The 21,623-nt window shown below is 41.3% G+C and overlaps 1 protein-coding gene across 1 annotated transcript in view; it reads right to left on the bottom strand.

Annotated features, from left to right (window-relative positions):
* The window catches only part of NDOR1 (NADPH dependent diflavin oxidoreductase 1), a gene marked incomplete in the record, with an annotated part of 478,408 nt that overhangs the window by 204,995 nt on the left and 251,790 nt on the right, over positions 1–21,623 (bottom strand). The window contains 1 exon segment of the mRNA XM_044058525.1: positions 12,414–12,521. Within this exon segment, the coding sequence (XP_043914460.1) occupies positions 12,414–12,521 (108 nt within the window).

Genomic DNA, 21,623 nt, shown 5'->3' with positions numbered 1-21,623 from the left:
AAGTAGTGACATTTCTATTCATATAGATTTTTTAGCCAAAATAAAAATAATTTTACATATAAAAAACAAGTTTTCCTCAGAAAAATAATAATGTGGAAGGTTGTCTTCAACAATGGTTTTTTATCTAACCAGTCCTGAAATATCACTAGCCAACAGACAGTTCCTAATAAAGCTCACCAAAGGAGGGCATTTTGGTGGCAAGAAAGCTCTGAATATTTTGGCTTTCTGTGCATTTCTGTGGAGTTCTGCACATGCTGCGTACAGGTGCACCCAGTGGACACTGCCTTTTAGCTTTGCAAAGCTGACAAGTTGGCGGGGGGGAGGGGTGTAGGACTGAAATTTCTAGGGCTACTGCAATAGTTATCTAACGTTTAACATCAATATTCATCTTTCTAGTGAGTGCCTTTTCTCCATGGCTGTGCATTTGTGGAGTTAGACATTTAACAAGAGTATAAAAGGCAAAAGCTCCTCCACATCAGGGTAGGGGGCTTGTCTTTTGCACAAAGAAAAAATTCTCTCTTGTATTTTTTGTTCTTGTTTTTCCAATAGAAGTTGCTTTTCAAGACAGGTTTGGTAGTTTGTATTGGTTTCATTTGTGATGGTGTCAATGGTTTTTGCTTTCTCCTGACAGGCATCTGCATGTTGAAACATTTCGCAAGCCATTCAGATAAGTTCAGGTTTGTTTGACCACTATAAAATTCTCACTTCAGGAGTAAAGCATACAGAGACGATGGGAGTCTTTCTTCTTATCCTCAGAAAAAGAAAAAATGTAAATGGTCGTGCACAGCCAGAGTATAGGAAATATGCTCTCCTATTTTATCATTTTAGGGGGAAAAACAAGAATAGATATTAGAAAGTGGAGAGATTATCATCAGAGATACTGGATCAGAGAAAACCAACAGTAAAATCTGTAGATAAGGACTTGGAGAATGAAAGTGAGAGTTTGCTTTTTTCTTTTTTACTATCTGGTCTCCATAACTTGGCAACATTTTTTAATACTACATTTTGTTAACTTTCTGCTCCTTAAATTCACCTGCAGCCACTCAGCCACAGTTCCTTCACCTCTCTCAGCTATCTCTTCTTGTCCCACCCCATTCTGATTTCTTGTCTATCCAGAAAATGCCACTTATATTAATAAACAGCCATAGCCAATGAAGATTCAACATTTTCAACTTGAACTGTGAAGGATTACATTATAAACCATAAGGAAAAAATGACACCACATATACTGTCTGTACATTTTATGATACACTAGTAGCCGTATTAGCGCTTATAAGAACTTTTTTTTTTTTTTTTTTTTTTTTAACTGCTAACCACCTGGCGAGAGTGCACTGTCTGAGTGTTGTACTTTTTGACTCTCTCCACACTTGTACCTCCCCATAATGGCTTGCATACTTTTCTTGCCCAGTTAAGCTAGGCTGCATTACCTCACATTAACAGAAGCTTCCGGTTTGCACTCCGCTCCTATACTTGTAATCATATTAGTAATGCTAGCCCTTATTAATCCAGTTCTTTACTATACTTTTCATTCATCTGAGTGGCCCTTACACTTTCCTTCCAATTACTTTCTTATGAAAAGCATACTATTTGACTAGAACTGACAGCATACATGATTAAGGCTATGAACTGTTAACAAGAGGCTTCACATAATCCAGGGTTCGATTTCCCCACCTTCATTTACCTACAGTGAGACTCTGAGCAATTCAGTTAACTGCTAGTGCTCTGAAGACATTTAGGGTATGGGGTTAGGCTCATCAATGATCTCCAGGACCAGAAACCTAACTAAACACCCATAAAACTATGAAATGATGACACTTATTTTCCACCAGGTTTGTCCAACAGGTAGTATTAGGGCCACAATCCAGCCCGCCAAAGCATTATATGTGGCCCTCAGTATGTCCTGCAACAAACTGTTTTGAATGGATGGATAAATGTTGAACTTGGTAATGTGGCACCTCCAAACCTTAATGTGGCACCTCCAAACCTTGTCAAGTATGGTAAGCGGCCCCTGAATTGCATAGTAAGTAGTCCTTGAGCCAAAAAGTTTGGAGAGCTCTGTTCTATACTGTCTGGTAATCAGTCTTAGGAGGCATCGGCCCCTCCTCCAAAAACATTTATTTCTTGAAAGCTTACACTTGCAGCATTCTTCCTCAGTTTTATAAGGTTCACAGGTATATACTAGGCTAATGCCCACCAGGGCCTTCATAAGCCTAGCCATGCAAACCAACCCAATTACATCGATATGTATCATGGGTGTTTACTAGGAGAGTACATTAGTTAGGAAGTTTCTAGAGGTTATGTGGAGGGGTATGTTTCATAATTACTGTTGCCAGCTATCAGATATATGTGGGCCATTGATCAAAGTTACACTTAAATGGAGTTAGGGGATGGACTCTGTTTAACATGGATTGTAGTTCGGTACTAGGCTATCAGCCCTGGGGCCTACTTAAGCATAGGCAAAAAAGTTTCCCGGCTTTCGCCACCCAAGAAAGTTATTTTCCTGCGTCCCTGTCTAGCAGAGCCACAGAAGTGATCCCCAGGGTGAATTTCCCATCCAAATGTCGAGTTTTTTCTTAAAGAGGGCTAATGAGAAGCTTTGCTTGCCATGAATGGGTAAGTCTGTTCCAGAGCATGGGAAGTCTCTGGGACAGGAATCTATCCCTCCAGCATGTTCTGTTTATTGTGGTGGCAAGGTTTAGGGCCCTGGAGCGTGTGGCTCGGAGGGATTGGGGTTTCTTTAAGTGTACCATGTCCAACAGATCTGGGTTTGGCATAGCTTTGTATGTTAGGCAGAAGTCACCTCCGAGTAGGCAATAAGCGACTGAGTAGAGCTGGAATTTTTTGAGACTGTCTGCGTATGGCATCTGTTGGAGGCCAGCAATCCTCTCAGTGAGGTATTTCTGCCCTTCTAGTTACTGGAGATGTCTTGTTGGGTACATGCTGAATGGGGCATTGTATTCTATAATGGGTTTGATGAGGGATGAGTATAAAGGAACAATGTCGTCTTTTTCTGGAGGTGAACCCCTTTGTGATGAGGTGTGCCACATAGGATTTCCGGACTACTGTGGTGGTATGATTATCAAAGGAGAGACTACTGTCCACCTGTGTCCCAAGATCTCTTATCACACTTTCAGTGTTTAGTAAGCTACCGCCTATGTGGTAGTTCATGGGTACAGTGTTTTTTCTCAAAGGGGATGACAATGCATTTCTTGGCATTGAGCTTGAGGCCATGACTTTGACACCAAGCATCAGTCTCAGTGAGGCCCCTTTGTAGAATGTCCACATCATTAGGGGATTCTATTATAGCACCTAGTTTGCAGTCATCAGCAAACTTCATTAGCCAAAAACCTGCTGTATTAGCCTAGACTTCTGAGAAGTAGATGCCAAACAGGAGAGGACCCAGGATGGAGCCCTGTGGTACTCCACTTGTCACTGATCTGAAGTTGGATTTGGAGTCAGCTACTTTCACTGTGTGGGTTCTGTCAGTGAGCCAGTTGGCCACCCATCTTGTGACATAGGGATTTACGCCCAGTCTAGTGAGTTTATCTATAATTCCAGAGTACGGGATGGTGCCAAAAACCATGGCGAAGTCAAGAAAGGCTGTGTGCACCACCTTACCCTCACCCACAGCTCTGGTGACTGCTTCAAATAAGTCACTCAGGTTTAGGAGACATGACCTACCTTTTACAAACCCAAACTGAGTGGGGTCCAGAGTTTGGAGGTTACCTATGTCCTTGTTTATAAGCTCCAATATGATACGTTACATGGCCTTGCAGACCAGGCTCGTCAGGCTAATGGGGCAGTAGTTCCCGGGGTCCGTGGTGACTCCCCCTTTTTGGAATGGGATAACCATCACTGTCCACCATTCAGTAGGCGCAAACCCTGAAGTGAGGCTATGACTGAACATGGTACTTGGGGTGGGGTGTCAGTTCGTTCTGTAGTTCGTGCAGAACACAGCCTGAGATTTTGTCAGGTCCATGGATGCTATATTCTTGGCTTTGGAGAGTGCGGTCTTTACTTTTGCAGCCGTGATTACAGGGGCTTTGCATTCTTCCAGTATAGTGATGGGCCCTTTGGGGGGTGAGGGGGGAGTGAAGTTTGCATTGAACCTACCTGCCAGGATGTTGGGAATATTAGCTGGTTCTGCATATATAGTGCCATTGTGCTGTAGCTCAGAGCAGATCTGAGTATCGCCATTGAGATTCTTGACAGTTGTAGAATGCTTTGTGGTTGTCTTTAGAATCAGTGGTGATTTTATTTTTGTAACCATCTTTGGAGGATTTTATTAGGAATCTCAGCTTCTTACCGAGGCTGACCAGGGGAGTTCCTGCAATCAGGGGATTTTACTCCTTTTTTGCAACAGCTTCTTCTTTCTGTTGTAGAGTTTGTTTATGGCAGGGGACCACCAGATTGGCTTCCTTTTTTTGCAGGATAGCATCTTGGTTCTGTTGAGGATGGCACGATCCATGCACTCATGTATATGCTTATGCAGTGCATTTGTATAGGATTCAGCAGTCGTACCTCTATTTTCCATCTGTATGGGTGTCATGAAGCTTTCCACTTCTGTCTTAAAAAACATGAAATTGGCTTTGGAGTAGTTTTTTACGATGGTTTCCTTAATGGGGGGTGGGGGCGGGATATTGATGTCCAGGGTGATTAGCCTGTAGTCGATCTGACCAGCGAGGAGTTGACCTCTGGTGGTGTGGAACATCGGTTGCCCATATTGGTAATAACCAGGTCCGGGATATTGCTGCCCCTGGTGGGGGTATGGACAAGTTGATCCAGGGCATTGGAATTTATGAATTCTAGAAAGCGTTGAGCAAATGAGTTAGTACACGAGTAGTTTTCCCAGTTGATGGTGGGGTAGTTGACATCGCCCATTATTAGGGTATTGGGCTGTACCTTAACATTACCAGTATATCAAGAAACGTGGAGTGGGCATCCTGGGGCATGGCGGGGGATCTATAATGAGCTACAATCTGGACTGCAATCTTGCCCAGTTTTAGTTGCACTTGGATAATTTCGGATGCATTATGTTGAGCAACTAGCCTGCAGGTGTGGATATCCTTAATGAATATGGACACGCCTCCTTTTGTGTTTCGGTCCAGGTTAGGTGACCGAAAGGTGTGGTATGAGTTATAGCCTAGTAATACAGGGGTGCTCACTGGAGCCTTGAACCAGGTCTCTGCCACTGCACAGATGTCGATGTTCTCCATTTTAAGGAGTGCCTCGAGTGAGTGCATTTTGAGGTTTAAACTTCTAGCACTGAGTAGCATTACCCTCCGATCTTGCTTGCTTATACCTGCTACGGTGGTGAGTTTGTCGTTTGAACCTTGCCTAAAAAAGGCACTATAAGGGTGGCAAGAGCATTAGCCAGTATCCGGAATCCCAGGGGCTACAGGTGCAGGCCATCTCTGTCAAAGCATCGTGGTCTGTCGATCATGTCGTCCCAGACAGACAAACACTGGATCCCCTTAGAATGACACCAGAAGCTTAGCCAATTGTTGAATTCAATCATTTTGTCCTTGTATTGTGATATCATTCTGGGAAATGGCAGGATGCTACTCAGGGCTAGGGTTAACTGCCTGGGCTACATGATCCCAGAGCTCCTCCATGTCTCTTTTCATGCAGTCCAGGGAGGTACATCTCAGGTCATTCACACCAACATGGACAATGACCGTCATATTTGCACTTGTTATGGAGTGACTTGAGTGCTTGCATTATGTGGTGAATCCTGGCAGCGGACAGTAACTTTCTCCTTGTTTAGCCTTGTGAGTGGGACTATCAGTATGCCTAACTATAGAGTCACCTATGACTAATGTGCTGGGTACGTTGTTTTGTCTTATGTGCTGAGGTTGAGTGATGATTTTGGGGGCTGTCATTTGGGTAGTGTTGGGGGGGGGTGGTTGCTTGCATTTCAGCTTTGGAGGTCTCGGTTTGGGCAGATTTTTATTAAGAGCCGCCGCGAATGTAGGTGCGAGTTTTGTGTTACTATGTGTGGGTTTAGGTGGTGTAGGTTTTGATGGACTGTGTTGAGTGTGGTGTGGTGCAGGTGTTTACCTTCTCCTCTTGACTGTCTAGTACAGTCTTGGCTGAACAGGCTGGGGAGCCTGTTCTGGATCATGGGGATCCTCTAAGACACACATCTGTCTCGCCAACATGTCTTGTCACAAGCAAAATTTAAAAACTTGAATCTAGTGGTTCTGATGCTGTTCATTTTGTGTATGTGCAAAAGGTCCATTAGAGCTGAATCTGAGGATGCTTTGTATGCCAGACATAGATCACCGCTCAGTTAGCAGCAGGAGACAGAGTATAGAGACAGGGCTTTAAGGTGATCTGTACAGGACAATGTGTTTATACCCTGGCCTCTCCTGTTAAGAAACCTTTCTGGCATTCAGATTGTTGCATGTCTGTCAGGTACATGCCTTGGGGGCATTGCACTCAATGAGGAGTCTGATAAGGGCCAAATAAAGTGGCATTATGACTTCCTTGGACCTGGATGCCATGCCCTAACTCATAAGCTGGGCAAAGTAGAATGATTGCTTATTACCTTGGCCACATGTTGATTAAATGCCAGATTACACTCTACATATGTTCCCAGATCCCTGACTAATGGGTCAACTCTTATAGGCGTCTTTACTGATGGAGTAATTGACCTAGATGGCAGTTTTCCCAAAAGGCACTATAATGCATTTCTTAGCAATGAGTTTTAATCCACGACTTTGACACCAGTCATGTGCGTTATACACTGATATGCAGTGTTTTCACCTCATCCATTGACTTGACCCCCCTCCCCTCCAACCCACACCTTCAACTAGTAATCTCCCCACTGCCTTCTCTTTTTCTCATACCTACTTCCAACATAAAAAAACTCTTAACTAAACTTAAGCCCACCAGATTAGCAGCAGACAACCTCCCAAGTGAATACCTGCAAATCGCAGCTGATGCTCTGGCCTACCCAGTATCCATCTTGATTATCCGATCTCTGTCAGAAAGTTACGTTCCCACACTGTGGAAAGTATTACATATAATTCCTCTCCACAAAGGCGGACCCTCCACAGAACTAACCAATTACCGTCCCATAGCTATTCTCTCTCCACTCTCCAAAATACTAGAGAGATGCATACACTCAGGTCTCAGACTACCTCCTTACTAACAACCTCCTTTCCAATACTCGGCACGGTTTCCGACCAAACCATAGCACCACCACTGCCTTACTCTCCTTTACTAACACTATCCTTCACTAACACTATCCTTCAGCATAAAAACAAAGCTCTCTCTCCTCTGCTACTTTCCTAGACCTATCTAAAGCATTTGACATGGTCCCACACAAACTTATCTCTGTCCTCAATAACCTATCCTTCTCACAATCCGTCACCAACTGGTTTCAGAGTTACCTGTCTGACTGCCAACAATCCATTGTATGGCAGAATGACATATCTCCCCAACTACCTGTCTCCATAGGGGTTCCCCAAGGATCCATCCTTGGACCCCTACTCTTCTCTGTTTTCACCAATAATCTAGCCTCTGCCACCAAACATGGCACACTCGTACAATACGCAGATGGCTCAACCATAGTCTGCTCAGCCCAGTCCCTACCCAAACTGCAAAAAGTCACACAGGAAGCCTTTTCCTCTGTTGAAACTTGGTTATCCGTTGCCCAATTAATACTCAACCCAAACAAAACTAAACTACTCCTCTTCCAACCCACCAAAATATACTCAAAACAACTCTCACTAACATCACAGCAAAAGACAACACCACTATATACCCAAATGAACACACCAAATTGCTAGGAGTGGAAATAGACAAACTAAAATTTAACCTTCACATATCCTTGACCATAAAAAAAGTCCACAAAAAACTAAGAGCACTATACAGAAATAAGCAACCTCTCACCAAAGCAGCAAAGATTTCAATAGCAAATTCCCACCTTATCTCAACCCTACTTTATGCCTGTCCAATATATACCAACCTAAGGCAATGCGATCTAAACAAGCTAGAGACCTGTTGCAACAAAATCGCCAAATTCCCACAGGGGCATCCTACCGTAGTCACCACTGTCTCTCACTTGCTGAACAGGGCTGGCTTGAACTCCCTCACCTCCTTCAATGGTATCAACTCTCACTCGCCAACAAACTAGCAAATCATCCACTAAATGTCCCATCCCTCCAGAATCTACTCCAACCGTATCGCACCACCAGACCACTAAGATCCAGCAACAAAAATCACTTGCAGATCACTAAAGCCAATAACTCTGCTGGTGAAGCACTATTCTCTTGCACCATAGCCAAATTATGGAACTCCCTCCCACCCACAATTACCTCCGTACCATCATGCACCCACTTCAAAAATTTACTAAAAGCGCACCTAAAACATGCTGGCTGTGCCCTTGCAACTCCCACTCTAATACCACCCTCCCAATCCAACCACTACCTTTCTTTCCACTCCACTAACTACCTTGATTATAGCAAGCTCAGATGCTCATAAGCCAGTATTTATTATACAGCAGGAACTTCTTCTTGTAACATTTGTTAATGTCTGTTATGTACTTCACAGATAAAGATTCTAGTTGTCTACTGATGTACTATGTTCTTCATCTGTAAATATGTTGTAAGTAATTGCTATGTAAATTGTTAATCGCTATGTAATCCAATGTAACTACTGTGTTTATTTTAACTGTGGAGCTTTTCTCCCCGGGTCTCCACTGAAAATGGACCTACGTCCAGTCGGACACTCCCGGTCAACAAATATAAATAAATAAATTGATGACCTTCTCAAAGATGTCCATCACAAGCCCACACTATTTTTAGAGACAGAGCTTTATTCTGTGATTTTATTTATATTAAATAATGCTTTCTCTCTTGTTAAATACCCCCAATGAAATCAAGCAAACTGACCTTTTAAGAAAGCATTTATCCTAATAGAAGTTTAATCTGCTTGAAAATTTTCTTGCTTGGGTGACTGAAACAAAACAGCTAGATATCAGTAGTTTAAGGATTTCTAGTACATATAACCCCCCCCCCCAAGCCTGTTTTGCAACTACATGAGAGAACGTATGAATTAGATATTAGGAATATAAGAAAAAAAGAGAAAGCTAGTATTTCTGCATGTGAATGTAGTCAATTGGAATTTATTACAGCAAAATATCAGGATTATGAAACCAGATAAGCGGGAGGTTTGATTATGGATAAAAGTGATTATTGTTCCAGAATGCCAGTCTTCAGGAGGATACCTACAAAACAGTGTCTAGAAATCTTCTGTGTGGGGCTTATAATAAAATTAAGGGATAGTATTGAACATCGCATTAATATAGATGAATTTAATCATTTAAATGTGGTTTCTTCTAGAATGCCTACTTTAGTTGGGGTACCTAAAATACACAAAAATGTTATGAATCCACCAACCTATAGCTGATGGAAGGGGTTCCATTACTAGTCCATGTGCTAAATATTTGGATGAGAGACGCAAGGTATTACTGAAGGATAAAGCCCATGTCTGTAAAGATTTGTAGGATTTTCTAAATAAGATTAATAATTTAGAATTCAATGTTGACATTTTTATTACTGTTGACATGAAAGATTTACATATGGTAATTCCTCATGATGTGGGCATTCAAAGGTTTAAAGATTACCCGTTTCATAAAAAAATACATCAGGAAGCAATTAATCTATATGAAGAATTGCTAGAAATTATTTTGAAGAACAATTTTCTAATATTTGAAGGGCAATATTGTTTACAAAAGAGTGGGGTAGTGATGGGGTCTCCTTGAGGGTCAGTGTTTTCAAATATAGTAATGGTTTAATGGGAGCATTTGTATTTACTTAATAAATGGAAGGAGGAGTCATGTAGACTTTATGTCCATTATCTGGAAGATACATTTATCGTCCGGAGGGACAAAGAAAATAATTCCATTTTTAGAATAGGTGAATGAAACAACTGATTTTTTTGACATTTACGTATGAAATAGGAGTAGAAAAGATTGCTTAATTGGATGTATTATTGGAAAAGGATACTGTGAATAATAGATATACCTATACCTCCTGCATTTATAAAAACCTACATACTCGAATGCATTTTTACACTTTACTAGTGCACATGCCCTCCCTCAAAAGAGATCATTTGTAAAAGGGCAGCTTGTAAGGTCTGCACGAATGGTTTCACTTGACATTCATTTTAGAGAAGAATGTGCCCAACTTAGAGAGACTTTTAAGAAGAGAGAGTGCCCAGGGGCTATGTTAAATGATTTAATGTTGGAAGTCCAACATAAAAGGGAGATTGGATTTTTTGTACCCATTTTAAATACATTGAGGTGTAATACTTCACCATCTTAGAGATTACCATACATAATGAGAAGATACTGTCAAGAATTTTGTAACACCTTTATCACTACCTTTAATACAGACAGTGAAAGATTAAGACGGATTCTTAATAAAAACTGGATTGTGATGAGGGATGATGTGATAGTCAAAGAAAAAATGCTGGAAAAAAACGATTATAGTTTATAAAATGGTATCAACCTCAAAAACATCTTTACAAACTATAAAAAAAATAATACAATAAATCCTATAATGAGCAAAGGTGGCCATTGTATATACTGTAAACAGGTCAGAATGGGTGATTATAATATTCAGGGAAGAAATTATTATTTACAAGGGAAGTATGACTGTAAAACCCTGGTATAGTTTATTTTGCATTACGCCAGTTTGTTTATGCATAGGCAAAACTAAACAAAAGTTACAGGAATGTATTTACAAGCATGAATATAACATTAGAAAGAAGAAACACACTAATGCTCTCTTTAAATACATCCAGGAATATCCTGGACCTAATTTTAAGTTCACTATTGTTGAAAAAGTTAATAAAAGCATCAGGGGAGGTCCATGGGCACCATTATTACAAAAAGGGAGCTGTATTGGCAAATTGTTCCATAATGCCTGTTACTGGCCTGGGATGAATGAATATTCTTCTACTGCATGCATTTTAAGACTTAAAGCACTTTGTAGACAGCTGAAGCTTGTTTTAATATTTTAAAAAATGAAATGATACATTTTTAAAAATGAAATGGTTCTATTTCGTAAAAGGTTTTTGGCTGGAATATTTGAATTTATATCCTTTGAGTGTTTCACTTTAAGAAGATAATTAGTAACTATTCCTTGCATCACGTGATTTTAAATATACTAATTTAAATTATGAATGACAGCTTTTTGGTTTATCTGAAGAAGTCTATTAATTTAAGATGAAAGCGCTTATTAGAATCATTAAAGAGGTGGTTACAGTTTAACCAACGTTAGTTCAGCGCTTTCATTCGTTTTCTTGGATTACAAGTCGGTCGCTGCTTTTTGGGTTTTGGAATAGCACAACGCTACTTGATGTTATGTTTACTTTTATATTTTACCCCATATTTCAGAAACAGGCATATTTTCAGAAAAATGCTTGACATTACATGAAAGATCACATCAAGAATGACAAAACTGCCACAGACAGAAGGTGCACCAAGTACATATTTGGGCATATTCACATTTATAAGTGTATTTCTGAATATACCCAAGAGTTCCATAGTTTAAGAATTCATAAGCAAAGCATCTCAAAGAATCTGTGGTGTCATGTGAAGGATCCGTCATTAATGAATAATGCACGACATTTTATGTTACCATGCAGAATGACAGGGCTATTCAGAGATATACATAAGTTTATTTGCAAAAGATGCATGAATTCCACATTTTCTTTAATATTTGACATTCTAAATGGTTTACAAAAAAGTGCAAGTTATCCTGTGAAATGTCATAACATTGTACCCACAATTTCCACTCTGTGCACAAACTATACCATTTCTGACATAAAAAATGCTATATTTATTTTTAAATACATTCAGTAATTTTGGGTTAATATAACAAAATAAACCAATGATACAAGAATAGGTATTAGTAAAATACTGTTACAAAAACCATTTTCTGAAAATAACATGCATCTATATTTTTTTCTAACATTTACACTTCAGGAAATATAGACATTTGCTAAATGTTTACCATGCATTCATTTTGCATACAACTACTTATGATCTACCATTATCAGTATGGAAGAATCATGGGGTAGAAGTACAGACTGTTATTAATGTCAGTACCTCTGTTGCAAAAATGACAATAGCACTGTAAAACACTCACACAAGCATATTTAAATACAGAGTAACACAGCACTTCCACATCAGATCTCATAACCACGCCTGATTTCCATTCCTGATGCAGAAAAAATGAGCCTGTAATGTGCCCCCCCCCCAAAAAAAATCAGGTGTATCCAAAAATAATAGCAGAAGAGGTGGTTAGAGCTTCACATAATTATGCCTGTAACACAATTAATGCTTGGGATCTATAAACATTTAATGTACAAGTAATCGGGTAACGCTGCATCCTTACCAGGAGAGATGATGCTATAGAAAATGCTCGTGGTCTGATTGTCGGAATAAGATCAAACAGATAGTCATGAGGAATAGCAGCTGTGGTGTGAGGAAAATCTAGCAGAACCTGAAAAAAAATATATATATACAAATAAGTGACAGCTTTCTGAATAAATGCATATATGTCAGCTTTTCAAGTTTGTATTACTCCTCATAGAAGTTATAACAGAAAAGTTTTGCATTTCTGCAGTAGCATCCCTTACAAGGTACAATACAGCTAGACAGTGCATCATGAAAGGATGAATCCTAAATCTTACTGCAAAAGAGCTACTATGGAAGCAGTAATACACACACAATTAAAACAGCACGGAGGACCCGCTATTAAGTTACACAAAGAATATAAAACTTCTGGCCCTCCAGCACCAATCCTCATCGATTAATACACTCTATGTCCAACTCATTCATACTTAATTGGTTCCTTCCCTTCTGCTGGCAGCACACTGTAAACACGATACCCACTAGGAAATTACACTTCCTGCTGTATCAGTGTGTTAAGTATATAGATGTATGAATGATTACTGCTGCAGTAGTCGAAGCTATACGGGTTGTGTCCTGCCATAGACACCATCAGTCAGACAGCTTCCAAACCCTCAGGGCACCTTCTACACTCCCAAACTGTCAGGTAGCTCAAGCTGAGCTGACTAAAGCTCACTTTTTTTTTTTTTTTACTACATTTGTTAACTTTGTGCTCCTTGCAAACTTCACCTACAGCCTCTCCACAACAGTCCATTTACTTCCCATAGCTATGCCCTGAGTGAGTATTTATTCTTGGCACCAACTAGAAAATCTTTTCCATTTGCTAACATATAATTTTCAGGCAGCAAATTTTCTTTCTTCTATTAATATCTGCTACAAGTCTTCAGAGAAAATGGTGCCTAAAAGGTATTGGGGATCCTATTATCCAGTCAGTTTCAGTTTTTGGGGTTGGGATGTACCAGACAGCCCTGGCCTCCTGTGAATAAATCCGGTATGCGAGGAAAATTGGTGGTAATTTGCCCCTGGCCATTTCCAGGAGGATGAAGAACCACAGTTGCCTGTGCCAGAAAGGTCACCACAATGATTGGGAGGATTCCTTCTAAATCTTCATAAGTACCCTGGATATAGGTGAAAAAGCATACAAGAACATTCGTGTTTAAGGAAAAAAGGCATACATTTTGCAAGCCTTCTTGCATCAAGTCCTGAAGCAGAATTTTACCAATTGACTGTTTAGAGGGAGACAAAACAGATACACTTCAGGTGTTCCCCACAGATGAATCAGATCTTGGGAGACCCTCTGATTTGAATGGGTATGTTCCTTATCTTGGTCAATCTGTCTGGCACATAATTTTGCTCTGATGGAATGCAAGATGCCTGCAGAGTGATACTGTTCTGAAAAGCTATATCCCAAGCTACCATGGCTAAACTGCACAGAGGGTAACATCAGGTTCCCTTTTGCTTATATACATCAGTACTGTGTTGCCTTGTAATCACTTGCAGAGGTTCTGGGAACCACAGACTAGAGAGTTGTCAGCATTTATGAAAGCTAACATCTCTTATGTTGCCGTTTCTCACACTGTCCTTTTTGATCCAAAGACTGCATTTTTATCCCCATGTACACTGCTCCTCAAGCAAATTGAGGCAGTTGTTGTGACTGACTGTGCTGGACGAGAGAACGGCAGATATGGATTTGGAGAGATTTGGTGTCTCCAACATAAATGTCCTTTTCACAAATCCTAAAATTGGAATTTGAAAAGTCAAGGGATGTTTGGTGCTGGGACCATATAAATTTCACGATTGTACAGTTGTGTAAGATCTTCCCATAAAGGAAGATGTATTACTTCTCACTGTTGCAGTACTCTTTATTCTTGGGATATCCTTCCAAGGGTATCCGAACGTCTGGCTGGCATGCCAAAGCCTTTACCACCTTCTAGGCATTGTACATCACACATGGGTCTTATGTGCAATGCACAAGATACATGCATGATATACAGGTGCCTAATCCTCACTGAAATGCTCCAAAAGAACTAGACTGACACCACAAAAAAGCAATAACATGTACATCCAGGAAGGGAAGTAGGAGAAAATGATGGAAACAGGACCCCTCAACCAGTTGGAGGGCAACAGAAAGTAACAGGGGCATGATGGAGGAACAGAATATGGCAACAGTGAAAAGTAGGATATTTGCTGTTATGGCAAGATCTTAAACAACTGTACTATGTCCTTCCTTTCACTGCTGCGCTATTCTTTGCAGCATATTTTGTACTCTCCCAAGAGTAAAGTATGGGAGGAGGAAGGCAGATAAGAGCCCTCCACAAATACATGGATGGCCCTGGCAAAATCCGCCCTGGAAACAACATCCAGCTTGTAATGTTTACTAAAAGTGTGAACAGAAGACCAAGTAGCACCTTCCAAAATGAATCTAGTATCCAGACCTTTGAAAAAAACACCAGAAGAGAATGAGCACAAACTAAACAGGACAGCTGCTTGCCATGAAAAGATAAAGAAATGGTCTTAGAAATCAAGAACAAGATGGTTTACTTAGATACTGCCAAACCCAATTTTGTGGCATGAAATGAAAAAACAGTTGCTCAGATTTCCTGATTCATTTTGTCTTCCACAAGTAATATTTGAGCTATGTAAATCCAAGGTGGGAAGAGCCTTTTCACTAGTATTCTGTGAAGGGCAAAACGAAATAAGACGAATGGACTAATTCAAGGACAAATTAACCACCTTGGGCACAAAAAAAAGATTGTTACAAAGACATCATGTTCTTGGTAGAAGTAAGAGCACCAACACAGGCTTCCAAGTACAATGTTGTAGGGAAGAAAATGCAGACTCAAAAGGGAACAGAGTCAACTTCTCAAGGACAATTAAGGACCCAAGGAGGAGGAATAGGGAATTCTAGGAGGCTGAATATGAAGGATGCTTTTTAAAAACTGGTTGACTTCTAAACTAGAAGCCAAAGCTTGACCCAAAGGCAGACAAGCTGAAATGGATGACAAATGAGCTTTAACAGATTAATACACCAATCCAGAATTCAGCAACTCACACAAAGGACTATACGAACCTCCACAGAAAAAGGGTCCAGGTCATGCTTAAGATACCAAATAGAATGTAGTCACATATTATTTTCTCATACTGGGTTGTCTGTCCTCATGCAAAACTTGAACTATGTCCTTAGAAAATTGGTGTGAAAGGAACCAAAACCCCATCATCCAAACAAGTTTGGACCCGGGGGGGGGGGGTGGTAAATGACAGATTCCTCGTCTTGTGTGAGAAGATCCATCCTTTGAGGTAACTTCTGATGATTACCCCTGGCCGGGGGGGGAACCACATCTGTCTGGGCAAAAAGAGAGTCAACAGCAAGAGTCTAGGTGTGTCCCACATTATCTTGTGCAAGACCTTCGGTAGTAGGAGAACAGGCAGGCAGGCGTACAGAAATATTCCCTTCAAGAAAAAGGGAGGATATCCACTTTTCAAGTCAGAGGACTTGGCACTCAGGAAGAACTGGGGAAGTTGTTTGTACAGAGGGGAGGAAAAAAGTTCTACCCGAGGAGTACTACAATGAAGAGTCTGCCACAAGATTGTGCTCTAAAGTAATGTAGACCACCTTGAAGATCAAAGTGATGGCAGAAAAATTCCATGCTTGAAAAGCCAGCCTGCAAAGAAGGAAAGATTTTGTGCCCTCATGTTTGTTGATTTATCACGACTGTGGTATTGTTTGGGAAAAAAAAAAAAAAAAAAAAAAAGGATCTGGAACTCAAAAGCGAATGAAAAGCCTGGAGAGCCAGAAGTATAGCTCTCATCTCCATGATAGTCTGTCAATTGTTGATGGGATCAAAGACCTTGGACTTTTAGATTGTTGGAGGAGGCTCCCAAACCATGGTCAGACTTAGCTGTATACAGTTCCTGCGTAGAGAGGGGAACCTAAAAAGCAGACCTGGATTCAGAGAAATCTGGTGAATCCACCAGTGAAGCTTGAGAGTAGGTAACACAGAAACCAGGTATTCCAGAGTGTAGCAGTGCTAAAGCCAAACGGTCTTGAAATGCTGTTGAAATTTCCTCAAGTGGAGTTTGGCAAAAGAAACCATTGGGAATGGTGGAAGCCATGCACCCCAGACTTTGGAAAAATTCCCCTGCAGGAAGGACTAGAAGAGGAAGAAGAGACTGGAAATCAGAGACAACCTTGGGAGGCAGGAGACAAGCCAACATTGGAATAGTCTAAATCCAGTAACCCAAAAACACCTGGTCCTGACAGGGAGACAACACAGACTGAAGTGCAGATTCTGAAGCAGGAGCTGCTGAGATCAGACATAAATTAAAATATTGCCCAAATAAGGGAAAATGTTAATTCCCTGAAGCCTGCAGAAGGCCACCACAGGACCCAGGCATTTGGTGAAGACCCTTGGAGTGGTAGAAAGACCAAACGCAACATGGAGAACTGACGAGAGGAAGAAACAGAGAAACATAAAAGCTTCCGGAAGACAGGGTGAATAGGAACATATAGGTAAGCGTCCTTCAAATCCATACATACCAGAAACGCATGATGAAGCAACAGAGGGAAAAGTGTCTCAACAGACAACATCCTGAAATAAAGGACCTTGAGAAAAGGTGAGTCGAGAAAGAACCTCCATGACCCTTCCATCCTGGGAACCAAAAACATTCTGGAATAAAAACCTGTTCCCTGCTGAGAGAAGAGGACAGGCTGGATGGCTACCTGATCTATCTGATCCTGAAGAACTAAACATGAGGAAGCTAGCAAGGAGAAGGCTGAGGAAGGCCACAGAATGGAGGAGGGACTTCAATACATAAAACAACGGTTTGGGATAAGGGAGACCACCCAGGTGTCTGTGGTTTTCAATTGCCAAACAGGAAAAGAGTCAGCTTGAGAGACAGATGAATCTAAACAACATCCAGCTTGTAATGTTTACTAAAAGTGTGAACAGAAGACCAAGTAGCACCTTCAAAGAAATGGTCTTAGAAATCAAGAACAAGATGGTTTACTTAGATACTGCCAAACCCAATTTTGTGGCATGAAATGAAAAAACAGTTGCTCAGATTTTTCACTAGTATTCTGTGAAGGGATTGTTACAAAGAGACATCATGTTCTTGGTAGAAGTAAGAGCACCAATACAGGCAATTCTAGGAGGCTGAATATGAAGGATGCCTTTTAAAAACTGGTTGACTTCTAAACTAGAAGCAAAGCTTGACCCAAAGGCAGACAAGCTGAAATGGATGACAAAATGAGCTTTAACAGATTAATACACCAATCAGAATTCAGCAACTCACACAAAGGACTATCTGAACCTCCCACAGAAAAAGGGTCAGGTCATGCTTAAGATACCAACAAATAGAATGCTTAGTCACATATTATTTTTCTCATACTGTGTCTATCCCTCATACCACAAAACTTGAACTATGTCATAGAAAGTGGTGTGAAGGAACCAAAACCCCATCATCAAACAAGTTTGGACCGGGGGTGGTAAATGATAGATTCGTCTTGGTGTGAAGATCAATAGCTGAGGTAGCAGTGATGATGATTACCTGGCGGGGGGGAACCACATCTGTCTGGGCAAAAAGAGAGTCAACAACAAGAGTCTAGGTGTGTCCCATTATCTTGTGCAAGACTAGCCGGTAGTGGGAGAACAGGAGGCAGGCAGGCGTGCAAATATCCCTTCAAGAAAGGAGGATATCCACTTTCAAGTCAGGACTTGGCACTCCAGGAAGAACTGGGAAGTTGTTTGGCTGGGGAGAAAAAGTTCTACAGAGGTATTACCTGAGAGTCACCACAAGATTGTGCTCTAAGTATGTAGACCACCTTGAAGATCAAAGTGATGGCAGAAAATTCCATGCTTGAAGGAGCCAGCCTGCAAGAAAGGAAAAGATTTTTTGTGCCCTCATGTTTTAATGAATTTATCACGACTGTGGTATTGTTTGGGAAAAAAAAAGGATCTGGAACTCAGAAAGACCTGAAAGCCTGGAGAGCCAGAAGTAGCTCTCATCTCCCATGATAGTCTGTCAATTGTTGATGGGATCAAAGACCTTGGACTTTTTTAGATTGTTGGGCTCCCAAACCATGGTCAGACAGCTGTATACTGGTTCCTCGTGAGAAGAGGAACCTAAAAAACAGACCTGGATTCAGAGAAATCTGGTGAATCCACCAGTGACTTAGAGTAGAGTAACACAGGAAACCAAGTATTCAGAGTGTGGCGTGCTAAAACTAGCCAGTCTTGAAATGCTGTTGAAATTTCCTCAAGTGGAGTTTGTAAAAAGAAACCATTATAGAATGGTGGAAATATACACCCCAGACTTTGGAAAAATTCCCCTGCAGGAGGACTAGAAGAGGAAGAAGGGCAGGAAATCAGAGACAACCTTGGGAGCAGGAGACAAACCAACATTGAATAGTCTAAATCCAGTAACTTAAAAAGCCACCTGGTCCTGACAGGGAGTAACACAGACTGAAGTGCAGATTCTGAAGCAGGAGCTGCTGAGATCAGACATAAATTAAAATATTGCCAAATAAGGAAAATGTTGTTAATTCCCTGAAGCCTGCAGAGGCCACCACAGGACCAGGCATTTGGTGAAGACCCTTGGGTGGTAGAAAGACCAAACTGTATGGAGGGCAATGAGAGGAAAAGAAACATAAAAAAGCACTTCAGGAAGACAGAATTCAGATAGGAACATATAGGTAGTCCTTCCAAATCCCATACATGCAAGCATGATGAGCAACAGAGGGAGAAAGAGGTGTCTCAACAGACAGCATCCTGAAATAAAGGACCTTGAGGAGAAAAGGGTGGAGTGAAAGACACCATGACCCTTCCATCCTGGGAACCAAAAACATTCTGGAATAAAAACCATATTCCTGCTGAGAGAGGACAGGCCTGGATGGCTACCTGATCTATCTGATCCTGAAGAACTAAACATGAGGAAGCTAGCAAGGAGAAGGCTGAGGAAGGCCACAGAATGGAGAAGGGACTTAAATACATAAAACAACGGTTTGGGATAAGGGAGACCACCCAGGTGTCTGTGGTTTTCAATTGCCAAACAGGAAAAGAGTCAGCTTGAGAGACAGATGAATCTGGTCAAGGGGGAGGGAAGGCTGAATATGAGACAGCAGTAGATTTGTCAGGAAAGTAAGGTTTTTGGACCCTAAAACTGAGTGCGCTTGTTGGGAAAATTTGCTTAGGAGTCCTCTTGCTCCTACCATGCTGTCAAGGCTGCCTACAGATAAAAGCTTTAGATGGAGAATTCCGCTAGGGAAACAAAAATTTGCTTCAGGTCCTATAAAACCTTGCCCTTACCCTGTAGGGTTTTAAACAATTCTGCAGCATCAGTACCAAAGAGATTCTGGTTGTCTAAGGGGGAATCTATGATTGTCCTCAAGGCATGAAGGCACAAGAGCATCTCCTCATGACAGAACAAGATGCAACTGCTGAAGAGGCATCAGTAGCATCATAACCACATTTAATGGAATGGTGAGGCACCTGAGAGACAGAACTCAAGCGAAAGGGCAGACGTCTTACTGTCCAAATCACGCATGTCAGTTAAAATCCTCCCAAGCTGGGAGAGAAGAGCCTGGACATATCTAGTCATGTGGGTGTGATAATTAATGGCCCTGAAGGCCAAAGTAACAGAAGTATACATTTAGTTCATACACATAGCCACTGTACTTGAAACACTTGCTTATCCAGAAAAAGGACGGGGCTTAGCTTGTTGGATTACCTGAGAACATGGAAATAGCAGCAGCAAGGTCAGATGGACATTTTGTATAGCAGTCATCAGGGGTTGTCAGCCTACAGGAATCTACAGAAATGCATCCAAAGAATAAAAAACAGGATGGAGTGCATAAGGTCTGGGCAAATCCATCCGCAAGAGTTCATAACATTTCTTTTGAACAACAGAAACCTGGGAAGAGTCCTGCTTAAAGTATTCCATGATGCAGGCCACTGTATCCCCAAAAGATAAATTCTTCAAAAGGAGAATCGGGATTCAGTGGGCTACTCTTTGAGACCCCAAGGCAAGAGGAGAGTGGAACAGAGAAGAGCATGTCAAAATCTAGTCACAGAATACAACTCTATCAGCAGATTCATAATCCCTAAACCTTTTAGAAGGGGTGGAAGACCAGGAAGCAAATGGGACCAGACCACCTTTGCTTGGGGTTTTAAGGACCATAAGAATTATGAACAGCCCCTCATTAAAGTCCTACTCCTGAGCATCCTTGCCACAGAAGCCACATTTCTTTTGTGTTTCTATTTTAAAGGAACATTTGCTTTAACAAATCTAGGAAGTTCAGACCATTACCTAGATGCTATGAGAGTACCAGGCACCTCTTCCTTCACTGATGCTTGGGGAGGCCTCCTAGAACCTGAGATATAATCAACTCTAAGTACCCCTCAACATCTGCACCAGAAGTATGGTTACCCTCAGCGGATGTACAGGTAGACCCACTCCTTGTTGGTCTCCAACTGGGTTGTGATAGAACTGACTCCAGAATGTCCTCTGGTTCTTTATCCAACCTGACAGATGTCCAGTGGAGGCTAGACAGCAGCAGGATCAAGAAACATGCCTTTGGCTTCTGCTTTTTTCTTAAAGCGACGAATTAAATGACTTCATGTGAGACGAATATGGCCATGCGCCCTGAGGCATGGAACAAATGCGTGAGAGACAGGGCTGGGCAGGCAGGTGGCATGAAGCAGGGCTGGGGTATGCATGCTGTGGGAGATCATTTTCCATGAACACTTTGGATGGGCATGGGCAGGGGAGAGGAAGGAGAGGACTAATGAATTCAATTATCTTTAGGATGGTACATGAACCAACTTCGGTTCAAGCAGACAGATATGGCCATGCTACCCTGAGCAAAAGCTACAGTTTCTAAATAAATAGAAAGACAACAGACTGTGGAATACCATAGGAAACACCTGATAAAATCTCACATGGTGTATGGTCATTTAGCATCCAAACAAAAAGAGAGCACTACTGGTGTCTATCTTTATGGAGAATCTGCCTCCCACACTCATTTTCCCTTCCTGGATGACATGACAACAAACTACAGAGAAGGAAAAAAAGAAGGAAGAAACCCCAATGGGTCAATTATCTTTAGGATTGGTACATGAACCAACTTCAGTGTGAACTGAGTAAAGACTGAATTCAGAGGTGGCATTCAGACTGGTGGCAAAAGAATTTGAGGATT

This window comes from Protopterus annectens, chromosome 16.part0 (assembly GCF_019279795.1).
Source record: "Protopterus annectens isolate FY-2018-M chromosome 16.part0, PAN1.0, whole genome shotgun sequence".
In the NCBI taxonomy this organism is placed as follows: Eukaryota; Metazoa; Chordata; order Ceratodontiformes; family Protopteridae; genus Protopterus; species Protopterus annectens.
Note: the sequence above shows the minus strand (reverse complement) of the source record. Positions and strands in the feature narration are given on the sequence as shown.